Source organism: Silurus meridionalis, chromosome 6 (genome assembly GCF_014805685.1).
Source record: "Silurus meridionalis isolate SWU-2019-XX chromosome 6, ASM1480568v1, whole genome shotgun sequence".
NCBI classification, from domain to species: domain Eukaryota; kingdom Metazoa; phylum Chordata; class Actinopteri; order Siluriformes; family Siluridae; genus Silurus; species Silurus meridionalis.
In genome coordinates this window covers 2,351,338-2,369,046 of record NC_060889.1, presented here as the reverse complement: position 1 = coordinate 2,369,046, position 17,709 = coordinate 2,351,338, and the positions used below count along the sequence as shown (strand labels likewise).

At 42.6% G+C, this 17,709-nt stretch overlaps 2 protein-coding genes across 3 annotated transcripts; both read left to right on the top strand.

Moving 5' to 3' along the window:
• Positions 1-4,522: 4,522 nt before the first annotated feature.
• On the top strand, positions 4,523-13,313 carry copb2 (COPI coat complex subunit beta 2). Of its 2 annotated transcripts, none has more exons than XM_046852495.1 (22): positions 4,523-4,672; positions 6,672-6,809; positions 6,903-6,989; positions 7,087-7,213; positions 7,480-7,628; positions 7,789-7,935; positions 8,065-8,164; positions 8,241-8,383; positions 8,461-8,660; positions 8,886-8,996; positions 9,078-9,166; positions 9,288-9,394; positions 10,186-10,329; positions 10,465-10,595; positions 10,695-10,902; positions 10,990-11,100; positions 11,235-11,449; positions 11,551-11,643; positions 12,268-12,451; positions 12,542-12,616; positions 12,709-12,852; positions 12,932-13,313. In XM_046852495.1, exons 1-22 carry the CDS (start codon positions 4,670-4,672, stop codon positions 13,025-13,027), a joined length of 2,802 nt encoding a protein of 933 aa, XP_046708451.1. In that variant the 5' UTR covers positions 4,523-4,669; the 3' UTR covers positions 13,028-13,313. The 2 variants fall into 2 exon arrangements, with proteins under 2 accessions (XP_046708451.1, XP_046708450.1); XM_046852494.1 differs by having other exon boundaries at positions 12,706-12,852.
• A 698-nt stretch (positions 13,314-14,011) lies between these two features.
• On the top strand, positions 14,012-17,709 carry si:ch211-119o8.6 (uncharacterized protein LOC556659 homolog). The gene is made up of 4 exons (XM_046850855.1): positions 14,012-14,385; positions 15,449-15,634; positions 15,716-15,735; positions 15,820-17,709. Exons 1-4 carry the CDS (start codon positions 14,134-14,136, stop codon positions 17,348-17,350), a joined length of 1,989 nt encoding a protein of 662 aa, XP_046706811.1. The 5' UTR covers positions 14,012-14,133; the 3' UTR covers positions 17,351-17,709.

Sequence of the window (17,709 nt, the reverse complement as noted above, 5' to 3'; positions counted from 1 at the left end):
TATATTTCAATAAACAAACAAACAAACAATGCAGTAGTGGAGACAGGAAGCAGCACAGCTAGCGAACTAGCTACATCCGGGCCATATAGCCACAGACAGTAGAATAATGCTAATGCATTCCTTTGGTCTTTGCTATTCGGAATTAAAGCGTTTTTAATTAGTACATTTAATTAAACATTTTTCTATCATTTCATTTACGACCATCTACCGCCAGGGAATGAACTCAACCTGGTAGCTTGCTAGCGAGCAGGCGACATAACGTATAGGACATAGGGGAATAATAATGCGGTCATTTAGACCCCGTAATAATAATATTCATAATAATCATATTGACATTAATGGAGGTCTAAATTATTACCAGTCCCCTTTTCAATAGAGGACACATGGGATTTGGTAGTCTTTTATTATTATTATTATTATATTGCTGTCTTTAAGAACATTCTAACCTTTCATTTGGCCAAAAGAAGGAATAATAAATAAATAAATAAATAAAAACATCATGATGGACTGTTGATTATATACACTATATTTCCAAAAGTATTGGGTCACTTGGTCATAAGTATGGCATGTGATTTTTGAGCATCGCCTTCCACATTTAGTCTCAGTTGTCTTTTATAATTCCCTCCACTCTTCTGGGAAGATGTTCCACTAGATTTTGGAGTGTGCTTATGGATATTTGTGTTCATAAGCCACAAGGGTGTTATGAAATGCAGGTACTGATGTAGGTGAGGAGACCTGGGGTGCAGTCAGCGTTCACATTCATCCCAAAGGTGTTCAGTAGGGATACAGCAGACCACTCAAGATCTTCCTCTCCAAAGCATGTAAACCAGATCTTTAAGGAGCTCACGTTGTGCACAGGGGCATCGCCATGCTGGAACAGGTTTGGGTTTCCAAGTTCAAGTGAATGAAAATTGTATTAAAGCGCATCTAAAGACGTCCTGTACAATTGAGTGCCTCCAGTTTTGTGGTAACAGTTTGAAGAAGAATCTCATATAGCAGGAAAGATCAGGTGACCCAATACTTTTGGAAATATAGTGTAAAATATGTCAACTGATTCAAATATTAAATCGCAATTAATCCATGATTGTCATGAGTTAACTTTTTTTTTTAATTCTTCTCTGTTCTAAATGTACCTGAAAAAGCAGGCAGGTGAGGGTTTTTTTCCCCACCAGTTACTGTCATATTTCATTACGTACATCCTGTCTTCAATTTTATAGCATTTATATATGTTTTGCAGGAGCTGTATTACGAAGATGTCGTCTGTCAACGAGTGTAAAACAGAAAGCAAAAACATACACATAACGGCCAATAAAAAGACATTGCAGTAAATGGATACATGGTCATATCGATCATATTAAACAATTTGAAGCATGGATACTGCACTAGAGACTCTGTGATGGCCATATCAGAGTAGTGGGGGAACAGGAACAAAATAACACTCAACAATCAAATATGGGGAGATCGAAGCAGTGGTACACAGACAGGAAGAAATGTCAGCTGTTTGGAAAGAGCGCCATATTGTCGTCACTATGAAGCCAAGCACTCTTCAGCTTTCTCAAAGTGTGTTGGCGAGAACATTTCATAAAATATTTACTTTCTGCCCTCAAAGATTGTTTGATTTTTGGCCATTTATAGATAGCAGAAAGTTTTGGGCACCTCTGGTATAGACTAAGCATTGAGTGTCATGTATGTGATTAACCACAAGGTGGCAGCAGACATTAATGAATGAAGCCAAATCCAGAGTTTTTTCCAGTAGAGGTTGCCATGGTGATTATTTCAGACTCGGTGGACATTTTTGGATATTATTACAACTCAAAATCAAAGTGTTTATATAGATATATTTTAGAAATAGCCAGAACTGCGAGATACATAGACCAACCTGTTCCTCCGTCTCCCTCCCCCCTCAACCCACCTCCAACTCCTCCTCCTCCCACCGTCAACCAACCTGTTCCTCCATCTCCCTCAGCCCTCAACTCACCTTCCACTCCCTCCCCCCTCAACCCACTTCCACCTCCTCCTCCCACTGTCAACCAACCTGTTCCTCCATCTCCTCAGCCCTCAACCCACCTTTCACTCCCTCCCCTCAACCCCATCCTCTCCTCCCACCCTCAACCAACCTCTTCCTCCATCTCCCTCAGTCCTCAACCCCTCACTTGACCACCCCTTCTCCTTTCCTCCCACCTCAACCCACCTTCCACTCCCTCCCCAACCTTATCTCTCCTCCCACCCTCAACCAACCTCTTCCTCCATCTCTCTCAGCCCTCAACCCCCTTCGACCCCCTTCGACCCCCTTCTTCTTTCCCTCCCACCTCAACCCATCTCCTCCCACCCTAACCCACCTCCTTTCCTCCCACCCTCAACCAACCTCTTCCTTCATCTCCCTCAGCCCTTAACCCACCTGCCATTCTCTCCCCAACCCCATCTCTCCTCCCACCCTCAACCAACCTCTGCCTCCATCTCCTCAGACCTCAACCCACCGTCCATTCTCTCCCCAACCCACCTCTCTCTCCTCCCACCCTCAACCAAACTGCCCCCTCAACCCCATCCTTCTCCTCCCACCCTCAACCAACCTCTTCCTCCATCTCCCTCAGCCTTCAGCCCACCTTCCACTTCCTCTCCCTGACCCTGAATCCCCTCTTCTTCCATCCCCTCAACTCCTCCTTCCATTTTCTTCACCTCATAGTAAGTCACCTGCAACGTCCTTTACATACATTAATTAGTCCAAATAAAATTCCCTATTTAATGTTCTAACAATTAAAATAACAAAAATCACATTATCTCCTACAAAGTACAAACAAACTGCACCACCATATTAATGCTGAAGTCAAGCAAGAAAGGTGCAGAAAATAAAGTATATTAGCGCATAGTTTACATGTTTTGTGTGTAGAAACCTAAAATTGATAAAATAAAATAAAATAGAGTATAATATAATTAATTTTAATGCTATAAAAAATCAAGATGTCACTCACTTCTTCATCCCGCCATCCAAGTAAGTTTGCTTCACACGGGTTGTGTCTTATTCCACACACTAGTGTACTATGGAGTGCGTTTAAAGTAGTTTCGTAACGAGTATCTTGTGCTCACTTGTAGGAAGGGAAGTGCGGATTGAGATGCGCTCCACCCTAACCACGTGGGGCAAGATTCTCGATGGTGATTGGCCAAAATCTATCCATTAATACTAAAAGTGCGAATGACGCGCCAATATTATAAATATATGAATTAATTATCCACGTATTTAATAATATACAAATTAAAACTATCCAAAATGAAGTATACGTGTATAGTGCTTTTTTATGCTCTTGTTGAACCTTCAAAATAATACAAAAACAAAATGACATTTATTTAGTCATGCAATATGTTTTTATTTATTTATTTATTTATTTTATAAGATGTTTGGTCCCCTACATAATTCCTAAAAGGCCATGCATTATAAAATTTTTTTTTCTTTCTTGTTTTCTCGTGATCACGACTTAATCTGCACTTTCGTGATTTTGACTTCTCATTAGGATGACACTTTCTCGAGGTAAAAGTTGTTTTCGCGTGACGCGACATTCTGAAACGCTTTTAGAATTGCCCCTGATGAGCGAGGCGCTGGCGACTGCGGCAATGAAAAACTCCCTGAGATGGCATAAGATAGAAACCTTGAAAAGAACCAGACTCAAGAGGGAACCTGTCCTCATCTGGGTTGCACCGAATGTCCATTTATAGCAGATAAACGATGTTGCGGGTACAGTGATGGTGATCAGAAGAAAACTGAATCACTGAATCAGTGTATCAGACTGAATCAGACTGTTGATATTAACTACAGTCCAAATCCATTCTCAAAGCTCCCGTTCTTACTCTGTAATTTCATAGAACCACAAAGGGCGTTGATGAGAAATTATCCCCAGCTGCACAAAGTGGCCTCCAATGGTTATGGTGCCACATCTAGAACATACATAAGTCATAAGAGTCCATGCATTATAATGGATTTTTCTTTTGTCGTCATCACGACTTGACACGCCGCTGCGACCACGCTGCCTTTAGAACATGCACGACCTCTTAGGACTTTATTTATTTCCGTCCATTCGGCGTGTTCTAGAGATGGATAATAAGCATAACAGACCATGCACAGGAACTTATCCCAGACACTTTATATACATGACTGATCTGTGATATGCTCTGTATCCCAATTTAATACCGTCTATATTGTCTCTCACATTGTGTTTATTGTCTCGTATAGTCCAAGCTGAATCTATAGTGTTATTTATGTCTGTACTTTTGAGAGTCACTAACAGCTGGAACCAAATTCCTTGTGCGTTTCAACACACATGGCCAATAAACCTGATTCTGGGGAAAATTACGTCATCATTACGCGACACCAAGAAAGAAAACAATATATAAAGGACTATTAGGATTTCAGTAGGTCGTGGAAAAAGTAAAAGAAAATGTTCTCTCTCTCTCTCTCTCTCTCTCTCTCTCTCCTGTCCACCATACTTCAGATAGACCCCACACCTCCATCCCTCACCCACAATGCCTTGCGTGCCCACGTCATCACTTCCGACAACACGTTTCAGGAAGTTCCACGTCAGATTTTTTTTTTGTGTTGCCGTGTAGAGGAGCGCGTACAGAACCGGTGTCAGAACCGTAGGATTTCTTTAGCAAGGGGTAAAAGCAAACAAGAGCAGATATGGTGAGTAAAAACAGATTATATATTGTGATATAAAAAATATATATATAATACAATATGCAGTAGGAAGCAGCACAGCTGATGTTAGCGTTACATCCGGGCTACACCGGAGGCCGTATCGCTACACAGACCTAATGCTAACAATGCTAATGTCTTTTTTATTTTAATATTCTTTTTTTTTGCGCGTTTTTAATCACTATTTTATTTTATGAAATACATTTTTTTTAAAAAGTCGTCCGTCTGCTGTCAATAAATTGAGCTTGTTTGCTTGAAGGCTAACTAATGTGCAGAATAATGTATTAATAAAAACGTAATGTAGACACTTAATAATTAAAACAATAGTTATAATAATAATGCTAATTATTATTATTATTATTATTATTATTAGAGCCTCATTTTACATAGAGGGCACTTTAATATTTAGTTTTGGTGCTATTTGCTGTCTATTAGATAAACGTTAAACGTTGTATGTGTTATTAATTATTAATAAATGAAACATTAATGTTGTTTTGAAAAAAATAAATAAATAAAAAATGACACAAGGATATTAAACCATTTCTGTTAAAACATCTGCACTACAATGGTGTCCTACTTGAAGCAAGAGCATCTTTAAGGCACCACAGTTATAGAAAGCATTCATATTATATAGAAATTCAACAAGTCTCCTTTCACTGTAGCCACAGCTGCATAGACACAGCTGCACCGCCCCGCATACGTCATCTCAGTTTTCCCGGGTGGTTTGAAATGAAGGAAGATTTTCTTGAACGCAATCTTTTCTTGAAAAAGGTCCACCTTGTAAATGTCCTTATACGTCTGCATATCAAATCGGTTTCTTCCCTTCCGTTGTGTTTCTTCGAAACATCTTGAGCTTTGAAATCTTCCGAAGAATTACCTTGGATCTCGTTGCTGGCCTTGTGACATGAAACCGTCTCGCACGACCTCGCCTTGGCTTTTCCTCACGTATCTACATGTGAAATGGACGATCATTGGTACCTGCTTTGTGGAACTGTTGATTTTACACCTGACTCTGATCGATGGATGGATGGATGGATGAATAAACATATACTCATATATACACTCTCACTCTGTATTCCAGCTGTTAGCAATGTTTTTTTCTTTTAAATGCAATTGTATAATTGGTGGATGGATGGATGGATGGATGGAAAGATAGATAGATAGATAGATAGATAGATAGATAGATAGATAGATAGATAAACATTGTGCTAGATTTACATATAATTAAGTCCAATATAATTGTTAGTTCCTTCTCCAGAACACAGTAATCCCCCGTTTATAAACGATCAACCACGATAAACGGACACCACCGCAAAATTGCTATTTTACGTATATACGGTACTGTACTGTATTAACATTTCACTTAATTTATTAATGAATAATTATATTTTTATTAACAAATGTCATTATTTCAACATACAACAAATTATTTATGTAGCAAATGCAATTCGCCCCGTGGTAAAGCGGGGGATTACTGTATATTTGACTTGGTATTCGTAATTGGGTTTATATTTGTCATCTATTTATAGTCGATCGCCTCTAATGAATTCATTCTTCTGCGGTTTAAAGAAAGAAACGCCTGTAGAAGTCGTGGAAGCCTTAACGTTTACTCTGGAGAATCTCGTGTCGAATCCGTGAAGTTCTTGTGTAAACGTTTTGTTGGATGTTAGAACGGGTCTGTTGTCAGAACCAATGACCAATCAGAATTGAGCATTCAGCAGCACTGGCGTAAGAGTAAGAGTCACCCATACAAAACCAGACACCTACGAACGAAAAGGCAGAAAGGAACAAACCCACCGGAGTTTTCGACTCTGATTGGTCAATTTCACTCAAATAGATTTTTTTTAATTTTTTATAACCATTCATAGTATGACATGCAGCTTAATGCTTTTGTACGATCACATTTGTGGGGTATATCGTTAAAGGCTATCATTAAGACTTGAAGTCAGATCGGTGCCCTAACTGTTTTCCCATCCGGTTTTTGCAGCCTCTCAGGCTTGACATCAAGCGCAAGCTCACGGCTCGGTCGGACCGCGTCAAAAGCGTCGACCTCCATCCCACCGAGCCATGGATGCTGGCCAGCCTGTACAACGGCAGCGTGTGCGTCTGGAACCACGAAACACAAGTAAGTAAAAGGAGGAGTTTAATAGACTTAGTATTGTTTTGGACAGAGGGAAGCAGCCAATCACATCCTCTCATGCATTTTCTCCCACGGTAGACTTTGGTGAAGACCTTCGAAGTGTGCGACCTGCCAGTGAGAGCTGCGAAGTTTGTCGCCAGGAAGAACTGGGTCATAACCGGAGCAGTAAGAGCGTTCTTTCACAATGCAAGCAGTTTGTTTTTTCCCCACCATCTGATTTTGATTGTCAAGTTCAATCCCTTTTCCGTCTCCCGAACTCTAGGACGACATGCAGATCCGCGTTTTCAACTACAACACGCTCGAGCGCGTGCACATGTTCGAGGCGCATTCCGATTACATCCGATGCATCGCCGTGCACCCAACCCAGCCCTACATCCTCACCAGCAGTGGTACGTATATACCCTATACACAAATGGATGCTGGAATAAAAAAATCAAACAGCATGCGGTGTCGGTGATTTGCCTCTAGAGGCCGCTGTCGTAACAATGGCGGTATGCATTTTCGGTTATAGTTCCAGCGATCAACCATCCCTGCCGAATAATCCCCAAAACCAATTAATCGGTCGACCTCTTATATACACTATAATATGCACTATGTAAATTCCGCACTGTATGGGTTTGATCCAGCAATTCTTGGCGTGTGTCTGTGTGTTCAGACGATATGCTGATTAAGCTGTGGGACTGGGAGAAGAAATGGTCGTGCAGTCAGGTGTTCGAAGGCCACACGCACTACGTCATGCAGATCGTCATCAACCCCAAGGACAACAACCAGTTCGCGAGCGCCTCGCTGGACAGGACCATCAAGGTGAACTTTCCGATTGTCTCAATAACCTTTTAGTAATCGAGAAAATCCAAAAGACTGGTACGCGACGTGCTTTTGGTTGGTTAGTGGAGGTTTTTGTGCAGGACCACCTTAGCGCAGGATCCTGAAAAGGTTTAGCATGTTTTGTTTCTTGATATTTCAGGTATGGCAGCTTGGTTCCTCGTCTCCCAACTTCACCCTGGAGGGCCACGAGAAGGGAGTGAACTGCATCGATTATTACAGCGGCGGCGATAAGCCGTATCTTATCTCCGGCGCCGACGACCGGCTGGTGAAAATCTGGGACTACCAGGTGAGCGCCGATATCTATTTCTATCTATCTATCTATCTATCTATCTATCTGTCTCTCTCTCTCTCTCTCTCTTTCTCTCTGGTTTCTTGTCACTTCGTTCCCACTTACACGGCCAATTGTTCCTCTCAGAATAAGACGTGCGTGCAGACGCTGGAGGGTCACGCCCAGAACGTGTCGTGCGTCAGCTTCCACCCCGAGCTGCCGATCATCGTGACGGGATCCGAGGACGGTAGGTCACAGTGTCCACCTGTAAAACGCGTACACCGAGACGAATGACTTACGCTGCCTCTTTTACCCACGTTTAGGCACGGTGCGCATCTGGCACTCGAGCACCTATCGGCTGGAAAGCACTCTGAACTACGGCATGGAGCGCGTCTGGTGCGTGTGCGGCCTCCGCGGTTCCAACAACGTCGCACTCGGTTACGACGAGGGCAGCATCATTATTAAGGTAATACCCTGTACTTTTACTAATACATAAGGAATATGCTGTAATGTTCTGACTTTTGTTTTTGTTTTTCCCATTAGCTTGGTCGCGAGGAGCCCGCCATGTCCATGGACACCAACGGGAAGATTATCTGGGCCAAGCATTCTGAGGTCCAGCAGGCCAACCTGAAGGCCATGGGCGACACGGAAATTAAAGACGGAGAGAGGCTGCCACTGGCCGTCAAAGACATGGGCAGCTGTGAGATCTACCCCCAGACTATTCAGCACAACCCTAATGGAAGGTTAGTTGACACAAATTTGACCAAATCTACACAAAGCTTCCCAATGAAACGGTTCTGGAGGTCGGGCCGCCACTATACTTTCTTAGAGATGTAAATGAGTGCTGAAGCAACATCTGACAGGGACATAAGCTAAAATAAGATGTTCCCTCTCGGACACTTTACATCAACCAATTCCAGCACGTTGCCTTCAATGTACCATCTTAACGTATACCCGTTTACGACCAGGTTCGTGGTGGTTTGCGGCGACGGAGAGTACATCATCTATACAGCCATGGCTCTGAGGAACAAGAGCTTCGGCTCAGCCCAGGAGTTTGTTTGGGCCCACGATTCTTCAGAGTAAGTAGTGTTCTGCTGCATTACACATAGACGACCACAAGAAGTGGAAAAAAAAACGAAATATCTCGTTCTCATGTACAGGTACGCTATTCGAGAGAGCAGCAGTGTGGTGAAAATCTTCAAGAATTTTAAGGAGAAGAAGTCCTTCAAACCTGATTTTGGGGCCGAAGGTAATTTTAACTTTCGTATTTGCAAAAGCGATCGAGCAGCTGTTTGTCAGAGACACTTCACTTCAGGAACTCAGTAAGCTTCGAAGTACATGAGATGTTTTTTCTTTTTCATTTCTTTCAGGCATCCACGGTGGCTTCTTGCTGGGCGTGAGGTCCGTCAACGGCTTGGCTTTTTACGACTGGGAGAACACCGAGCTGATACGCCGCATCGAAATTCAACCAAAACATGTAATGCTTGTTGAAATTCACATTTATACAGGAATATATATTTATATATCTTCTCAGGGTACAATATTATAGAAATGAAACTTTTAGAGCAGTCTTTTGATTTACTGTCCTCCAAGAACAAAAGTGAGTACACCCTAAGTGTAAAGATTGAATATTTTGTGTGAGCGCCATTGTTATCCAGCACTGCCTTAATCCTCTTGGACATGGAATTCACCAGAGCTGCACAGGTTGTTGCTGGGATCCTCTTTCACTCCTCTTTCACTACAAAGCTGCTGGATGTAAGACACATGGCGCCTCTCCACCTTCCGCTTGAAGATGCCCTATGGGTGCTCAATAGGGTTCAGGTCTGGAGACATACTTAGCCAGCTTCTTCAGTAAGACAGTTGTCATCTTAGCGGTGTGTTCGGAGTCGATATTATGTTGAAAAACCGCCATCCGGCATCATGTCCTGATTCAGAATGTCACAGTACATGTTAATGTCTATGTTTCCGTCAACGAACTGCAGCTCCCCAGTAACAGCAGCACTCATGCAGCCCCAGACCAGTATGCTGCCACCACCATGCTTTACTGTAGGCAAGACACAGTTTTCTTATACTCCTAAACCAGGTCGTCGGTACACATGCTGAACACCACCTGAGCCAAACAAGTTAGACTCATCAGACCACAGGACATGGTTCCAGTCTTTACCATGAGGTGCCATGTTGAACATCCAGTGTTCTGTCAAGCAGACAAAAACATGAACATGTGACTTGGTTACAAATGCAATTTATTGTACACATTTCTGTAATTAGATCTTCTGGTCCGACTCTGGAGAGCTCGTGTGCATCGCCACAGAGGAGTCCTTCTTTATCTTGCGCTACATGGCAGACAAAGTGGCTGCATCCCAGGAGTCCAACGAAGGGGTCACCGAAGACGGCATCGAGGACGCTTTCGAGGTTAGAGTTTCCTGTGTTTATTATTTATTTGTGCTCCCAGTCGTCTACCGGTCGTTCAAATCTTTTTGATGATCGTATGTCTACACGATTATATCAGAATTGCATGAATTCAGACTGATTTGGGTGTGCGTGCAGGTGCAAGGTGAGATCCAGGAGATTGTAAAGACAGGTCTGTGGGTGGGAGACTGCTTCATCTACACCAGCTCGGTCAACCGGCTGAACTATTTTGTCGGAGGCGAGATCGTCACCATCGCTCACCTGGATAGGTACGTTTCATTAGCGTCCCGAATGTCATGAAAATGCCATGAAAATACGCCCCTTTCCCCCCATTTGTGGGTTACATCCGAAGCTTTTGATCTTCTCAGGACCATGTACTTGCTGGGCTACATCCCGAAAGATGACCGCCTGTACCTCGGAGACAAGGAGCTGAACATCGTCAGCTACTCGCTGCTGGTGTCGGTGTTGGAGTACCAGACAGCCGTCATGCGGCGCGACTTCTCAATGGCCGACAAGGTGCTCCCGACGATTCCGAAAGAGCAGAGGACCAGGGTGGCCCACTTCCTGGAGAAACAGGTACGACTTCACCTACGCCCGCGCGACGCCGATGTACCGGATCCATCTCTTAAAAAAAAATGTTCTAATCACTTATTCTATTTCTAGGGTTTTAAACAGCAAGCGCTGGCCGTCTCTACCGACCCAGAGCACAGGTTTGAACTTGCTCTCCAACTAGGGGAGCTGAAAATTGGCTACCAGCTAGCAGTTGAAGCAGAGGTATGAATCGTGTAGCTCGAGAAATTAATTTATTTATTATTTTTACTCAAATTCTATCGTTTTCCTGAGCGAGGCTCCTGAGCTTTGTAACAAAAAGGTTTAGTTGTCAAATATATCTTTGTTCTATATTTTAGTCTGAGCAGAAATGGAAGCAGTTGGCAGAGTTGGCTATCAATAAGTGCCAGTTTGGCTTGGCACAGGAGTGCCTTCATCACGCCCAGGACTACGGAGGCCTGCTGCTGTTGGCTACAGCCTCTGGCAACGGCGCGATGGTGAGCAAACTGGCTGAGGGCGCAGAGCGAGACGGCAAGAACAACGTTGCCTTCATGACCTACTTCCTGCAGGGGAAGTGAGTACTTTTTTTTACCTTTTTCTTTAAATTAATCCTGTATTTTTTTTACTTTTTTTAATTCCTACTAAAAAAATTATCTTGGTTAATTCTTCTTTAAGATTGGACCAGTGTCTGGAACTCCTGATTAGAACCAATCGCCTGCCTGAGGCCGCCTTCCTTGCTCGCACCTACTTGCCCAGCCAAGTGTCCAGGTGCTTCCCCTTACACACTCCATAACTTCTTTCTCAGATTTTAATTAAGATAGAATTTTGCAGATTTTTAACACACTGCTGCCACCTAGTGGCACCAAGTCACTAATCATTATTACATTAACGGAACGTAGGGATTCCAAGCACAAAAGTTAACGACGTGATGCATCATACACATATCATGACGCATAATTTACAAAATATTTGCATCTGTTTAAAGGCAATTTATTTATATATTATTCTATGTAGCTGTAATGTACCTTTATCTATTAGAAACTGACCCATATTTTAAATGTTGATAGATAAGAAACCATTTCTCGGGCGCATTCTCTCAGAACCACTGCTCCTAGAGTGAATATGATGTATCACAACACTACAGAGGCCAAGGCGTGTCCTGAGAGTCACATAGAATACAGATTAACATGGCAGAGGTAGAGCTGCGTCTTCCTGGAGACTGAAAAGGAAATAAACGTCTGGTTTTATTGAATCTTTTTTTGCATCAAGATCGGTCTCAGTTGTGGACAAGCACATCCCTAATTTTACGGCATCAGCCTTATAGATCACATGTTGACTGGCAAAAATGTGTGCCTTGTTTATAAACGTGGGTTTGCTGCGTGTTATTACCAGAGTGGTAAAGCTATGGAGAGAGAGCCTTTCGAAAATCAACCAGAAAGCGGCAGAATCCCTGGCCGACCCCACCGAATACGAGAACTTGTTCCCTGGGCTGAAGGAGGCTTTCGTGGCTGAGCGGTACCTCCGAGAAACCTGCCTGGACAAGAGCAGGCCTGCCACCGACTACCCACTGGTCACGGTGAGAGACCTCAGAACCCTACTGTAAAAGCATATTTGTGTAGTTCCCCTAATGTTTCATTGCTAACTCAACGGATCCGTGTCTGTCTAGCTCAACGAGGAGCGGAACATACTAGAAGAAGCCAGCGGTTACGAACCTAAAGGCGTTCTTCCCACTCATACACAGGTTTAATTCCACAAACTTTTTGTCTTTGTATATTATAACGCTTCTGGATATAAAGCTGGAAATAAACTGTGTATTGTGTTTGTTCACAGCAGAGCTCCGAACCTGAGAAGGCTACAGCAGAAGCAGAAGTTTCGCCAGTCACGGATGCTGCTGTAGCCGCTCCCGTTGCTAGTGCGGCTCCTCCGCAGCCCGAACCTGCAGAAAAAGACGACAATATTACACAGTTCAGAGAAAAGGTACGGTATTAATAATCATTTTCATCAGCCATAAAAGGATTTTGCGAACATATTCTTATTATTCCGGCTTTGCTCACAGACCCTGGAGGAACTGGAGGACGACCTGGACAACATGGAGCTGGACGACATCGACACTACAGACATCAACCTGGACGACGACTTCTTAGACGACTGACCGCATCCCGAGATGTCGAAATTTATTTAAAAAAGACCAAACATTTACTTTGTCGTCCTGTCGTTAACCGCGAAGTCTCCCCAGAGCAGAGAAAATGGAAGGGTGATGTGGACTGAGCAGGATATCTTTTGGGAACATGCTGTTTAAAGAGGGGGGGTGTATGTGTTCGAATTTTCTACTACATGCAGGTTCTTGTTTTTGTTTTTTTTCTTTTGCCATTACATTACAAACTGTACATTTCGAGTCATGATTCAAGTAATGAATAAATCTATACAATAATCTATAATTATTGCTTATTTGTGGATATAGAACATGTCTTCAGCTGTCTGAACAAAATCTTCCACTATAAACAAACATACAATGAATTGCACATGTTTGAAGCGAGTCTTGGCATGGTAATTCATGCCATAACTATGTATATACATGCAGTATTTCCCCAAACTTTTTGTTGACGCATGGATGGATGTACGGCCAATGATAAAACCAAAGCATAAAAAAATACATTTGGATTGGACTTTGGGTTTGAAATGAGAAGCAAAAGGAATGATTGACTCCCAGGGATTGGCAGCAATCAGTAAACGTGTTGTGATACAAGTGTGCAACCCTCTTGGTCTGTACATGAGAGAAGGGATTTACCAGTCAGTTTAGCGGTCCTTTTGAACTTCAGTGTTTCTCAATTAAATCTCTCGATCTCTTTAAAAAAAAAAAATCTCTGCAAGATTTTGCTGTTAGTGCCGACGCTGGAGACTCCTTCCATGAATGTGAAATGAGGATCTCCTTTCACTTGACCCTGTGGTACACACAAGTCCAAAACAATGAGCTGTAACATTAGAAACCCTCTGACCAAACCAGTGTGCATTTGATGTGGTTTTCCTGAAAAATTTGTTATAGAAAAGGTTTGACTACCTCTGAAACAATAAAAGCAACACTTGTCATCCTCTCCAGAAGGTGGTGCTGGCACCAGCATTATTATCAGCAACCATAAAGTCCTAAAGAAGGCCATCCATGCACATGGAGTGAGAACTGAGCAGGAAGTCAAACCTGCCAGCAATTAACTATCTACCTAACTAACAAGATCAACACCATTTTCTCCATTGGGTAGGAACATGTCCAGTGTTGGAAAGCCAAATCCCCCTCGGGACAACATGTGCTTCTATTGTTCAGGATGTTTGAACAATCCTGTGGTTTTAAGATGTTCTCATAGGTTGTGCAAAAGCTGTGCACAAAGTTACTGGGAGTTGACCCAGTCTCTGAAATGTCCTGTTTGTTTGAGAGAAACGTTGTGTGAGGTGTCTTTACAACATATGAGTTGGGAGTTATCAGGACCGAAGAGGGGAAATGTTCTTGAGGATGAAATGGTGAGTGAATGTTTGAGCTGGTTGGACCCGTATTTGTATTTAGATTTATGCATATATCTTGCGGAATGTTGATTTTACCCAAACATGGCAATGGACCAAGCGGGGTACGATACTACAGACCAAAGGCTGATCGCCAATATTCTTTTTTTGAACAATAAATATAACTAACAACTTTGGTTGCACCATTCATCTATAATCTTGTGGTTTCAATCGAGCAAAACAGACGATTTCAACCGATTTTACAGTTTTGCGTAAAAATTCCAGCCATGGTAACTCCGAATTAACAATTCCAAATTCCTTAAACACAAATGCTAGTTTTTAAAAAATGTTTTTAGACTAAAGGCATTCTGACATTGGGTGACCCTTGGCTTGTTACTCCACCTTCCCACAGGGATGGTCAAATCAATAATTCATTATCTAGCCTAGAGGGCAGGTCAAAGTTACAGTATGTTTGCCCAGTCTGATGTTCTGATTGCCCGGAGGTCCATTTAACGAAAACGTGTCAACCAAGAAGCATTTTCTTTGAACAAATGACTAGCTAGTTATGAACATTAAAACAGACTATGGAAAATTAGCAAGCACTTGAATCCTTGAGCGGGGTGACTTTGTGTATCTGCAGTCTTTCCTCCTTTTCTTCAATCTAGCATTAAGGGTTAATGTCTTACACTGTACTATACTCAGATTAGTCATTATTTTCACACATTTTTGGATTTTGGAAGCACTGTCAAGCATTTGTTCATGCTAATCAATATTCCTAGTAAAATTCTTTAACCTTATTAGCCAGACCTCGACCCTGTTTTTTGTTTTTGTTTGTGTAGGGTTATGTATGCAACAGAGTCGTATACCATTACAAGAAAGTGCATTGTAAGACCAATTAATATGACAAAACTGGGATATGTGCTTGGGTTGGTGATTCGACCACCCGTTAACCAGCCCACCTTAATGATTCTTCAGTGGAGTGTTGTTGACCACCATGTACTTATAAAACTAGCATGAAAGCCGAATGCATTTGGTTAAGAAAAACATTAGCAGCTAGGTACATCTGATAAACTCTCCTTGGCAGGTACAACCAAAGATGTGGCTTCAAATGGCAGCAAGCACTGTGACTTCAGAAGAACATGAAAAGCATAACACTGCAAAGGACATGAGGTGCAAATACAAACCAATAGAGCTGAAGTTATCAGCCTATTTCAATATCCATGATACTGGCATACATGGATTTAACGAGGAGGATGTCACACAATTCATGGTAAATTTCATTATTATTTTTTAAATCATAACCTATAATTTGATCTTGTCAGAAATTTTGAAAGTGTTTTGTAATTTTTAGAAGCAGCCCCGAAAGTGCAGGTATGTATAATGTTTGTTTTGCTCATATTTACAAGGACTAACTTTGCATGCCCTTAAACCTAAACGCAATTGGCAACTTTTCAGATTAAAGCATGAACAAGAGCTTACCACAGTTGAGAAGAAAATGTTCCCTTTGCATTTGAGATCCCCTGAAAGAAAATCTTCTAGTGAGGTACCAAGTATGGCCTCAGTGGGTCAGAAAGCCCAAACTCCTTCAAAAGCCTCATCTCCTCAACTGGACTTAAGAGCCAATCTGTGCCCTGAGTGTGGCAAATGTTTCAAAAGCAAATCAGCCCTAAAAACCCATCAGAAATCACACTCTGTAAAGAAGCTGCATGGGTGCTTCACCTGTGGAAAGCAATATGCTAGCAAGAGTGAACTTGCTTTACATCAGAGGCTTCATACGAATGAGAGGCTCCACAGTTGTGCCTATTGCAAAAAGAAGTTCACAAGGAAAAAGGACTTGATATGCCATGAAAGGAGTCACACTGGAGAGAAGCCTTTCCCGTGTACTTTCTGTGGAAAGAGCTTTAGTAGGAGAAGCTCGCTCAAATTGCATACACAGTGGCACGAGGGGATCAAACAGTACCAGTGTGACCACTGTGGAAAGTCTTTTCTTACGTCGACATCCTTGAGGAGCCACAAAGCAATACACACTGGAGAAAGGCCCTTTGCTTGCCATCAGTGTGATAAAACATTTGTTCTAAAACCTCAACTGGCCGCTCATTTGCGCGTTCACACAGGACAAACACCCTACAGTTGCTCAGTGTGTGAGAAGGCTTTCACAAGGAAGCAAAGCCTTACCGTCCACCAGATAACTCATCAGAACGAACGGCCGTTTAAATGCCCGGACTGTGACAGTAGCTTTAGACGTGCTGACCACCTCAAGTCACACCAGGTGGTCCACTCAAGCGACATGCCGTACAAATGCGATCAATGCGGCAAAGCTTTTAAGCATCAGAATTATCTTAAGATTCACGTACGTGTTCATACCGGTGAAAAGCCCTACAGCTGCAAAGAGTGTGGGAAGAGCTTTGTATCATCCGGTGACCTGAGAGTCCATTGCAGAATCCACACAGGAGAAAGAAACTACAAGTGCTCTGAGTGCGAGAAGACTTTCCGATTCTTGCCCTCCTTGAAGATCCACCAGAGGACCCACTCTAACGAGAGACCGTACCATTGCCGTGAGTGTGGCAAAAGCTTTCTTGCTGCCTCCAACCTTCAAACCCATGAAGAAATGCACAAGAACGAGCGGCGCCACCGTTGTACAGAGTGTGGTCAGGGTTTTAACTCCTCCTGCACTCTGAAGTCCCACCAGATGACCCATTTGCCCAGGACCAAGTTCCATTGTGATGTTTGTGGCAAGAATTTCATCCGCAAAGACACTTTTAGAACTCACCAAAATATCCATTCAGGAGCAAAAGTCTACGATTGCCCGGAGTGCGGAAACTGCTTTAGCAGCGCTAGCAATTTACACAGACACATACAGAACCACAAAGTGAAGCCCATGTATCACTGCAGCGAGTGCGAGAAGAGTTTCAGTAGCGCAGCATATGTAAAGAAGCACCAGCTAGCCGTGCATGCAGCAGAGACGCCGTATGTCTGCGCCAAGTAAGGGAAAAACTTTCATGGCGGTGGATTGTCCTAGCTGGAATTCTCAGAAGATCCTTACAGCAAAGGATGAAAGAACCATCTGAATTTGTATTTAATATCTACAATCGCATGGGCAAATCTGTCCTCCGTGGAATGCCTGAGTGCGGGGGACAGTACTTATCAGGAATATTATTTTTCACCCTTTTTTTTTGTCATGGTACAGGGTTTCATTAGCAATCCAACCGATCTGATTTATTTTATTCATGTCAAATATCTAAATTTCTAAATGCTTATTTTTCCAGGCTGTTTATGCCAGGTTTGTCTCTGGTAACTGGTAATGAGAATCTGTATAGTAAATTGAATTTTCTTGCACCTTTCAAA

Coding starts and splice junctions, on each gene's coding strand:
- copb2 (XM_046852494.1), top strand. Junction 10,596..10,694: donor ACCATCGCTCACCTGGATAG/GTACGTTTCATT, acceptor TGATCTTCTCAG/GACCATGTACTTGCTGGGCT. Junction 11,644..12,267: donor TTGCCCAGCCAAGTGTCCAG/GTGCTTCCCCTT, acceptor TGTTATTACCAG/AGTGGTAAAGCTATGGAGAG.
- si:ch211-119o8.6 (XM_046850855.1), top strand. CDS start 14,134: ATGTCCAGTGTTGGAAAGCCAAATCCCCCTCGGGACAACATGTGCTTC. Junction 15,635..15,715: donor AGGATGTCACACAATTCATG/GTAAATTTCATT, acceptor TGTAATTTTTAG/AAGCAGCCCCGAAAGTGCAG. Junction 15,736..15,819: donor AAGCAGCCCCGAAAGTGCAG/GTATGTATAATG, acceptor GCAACTTTTCAG/ATTAAAGCATGAACAAGAGC.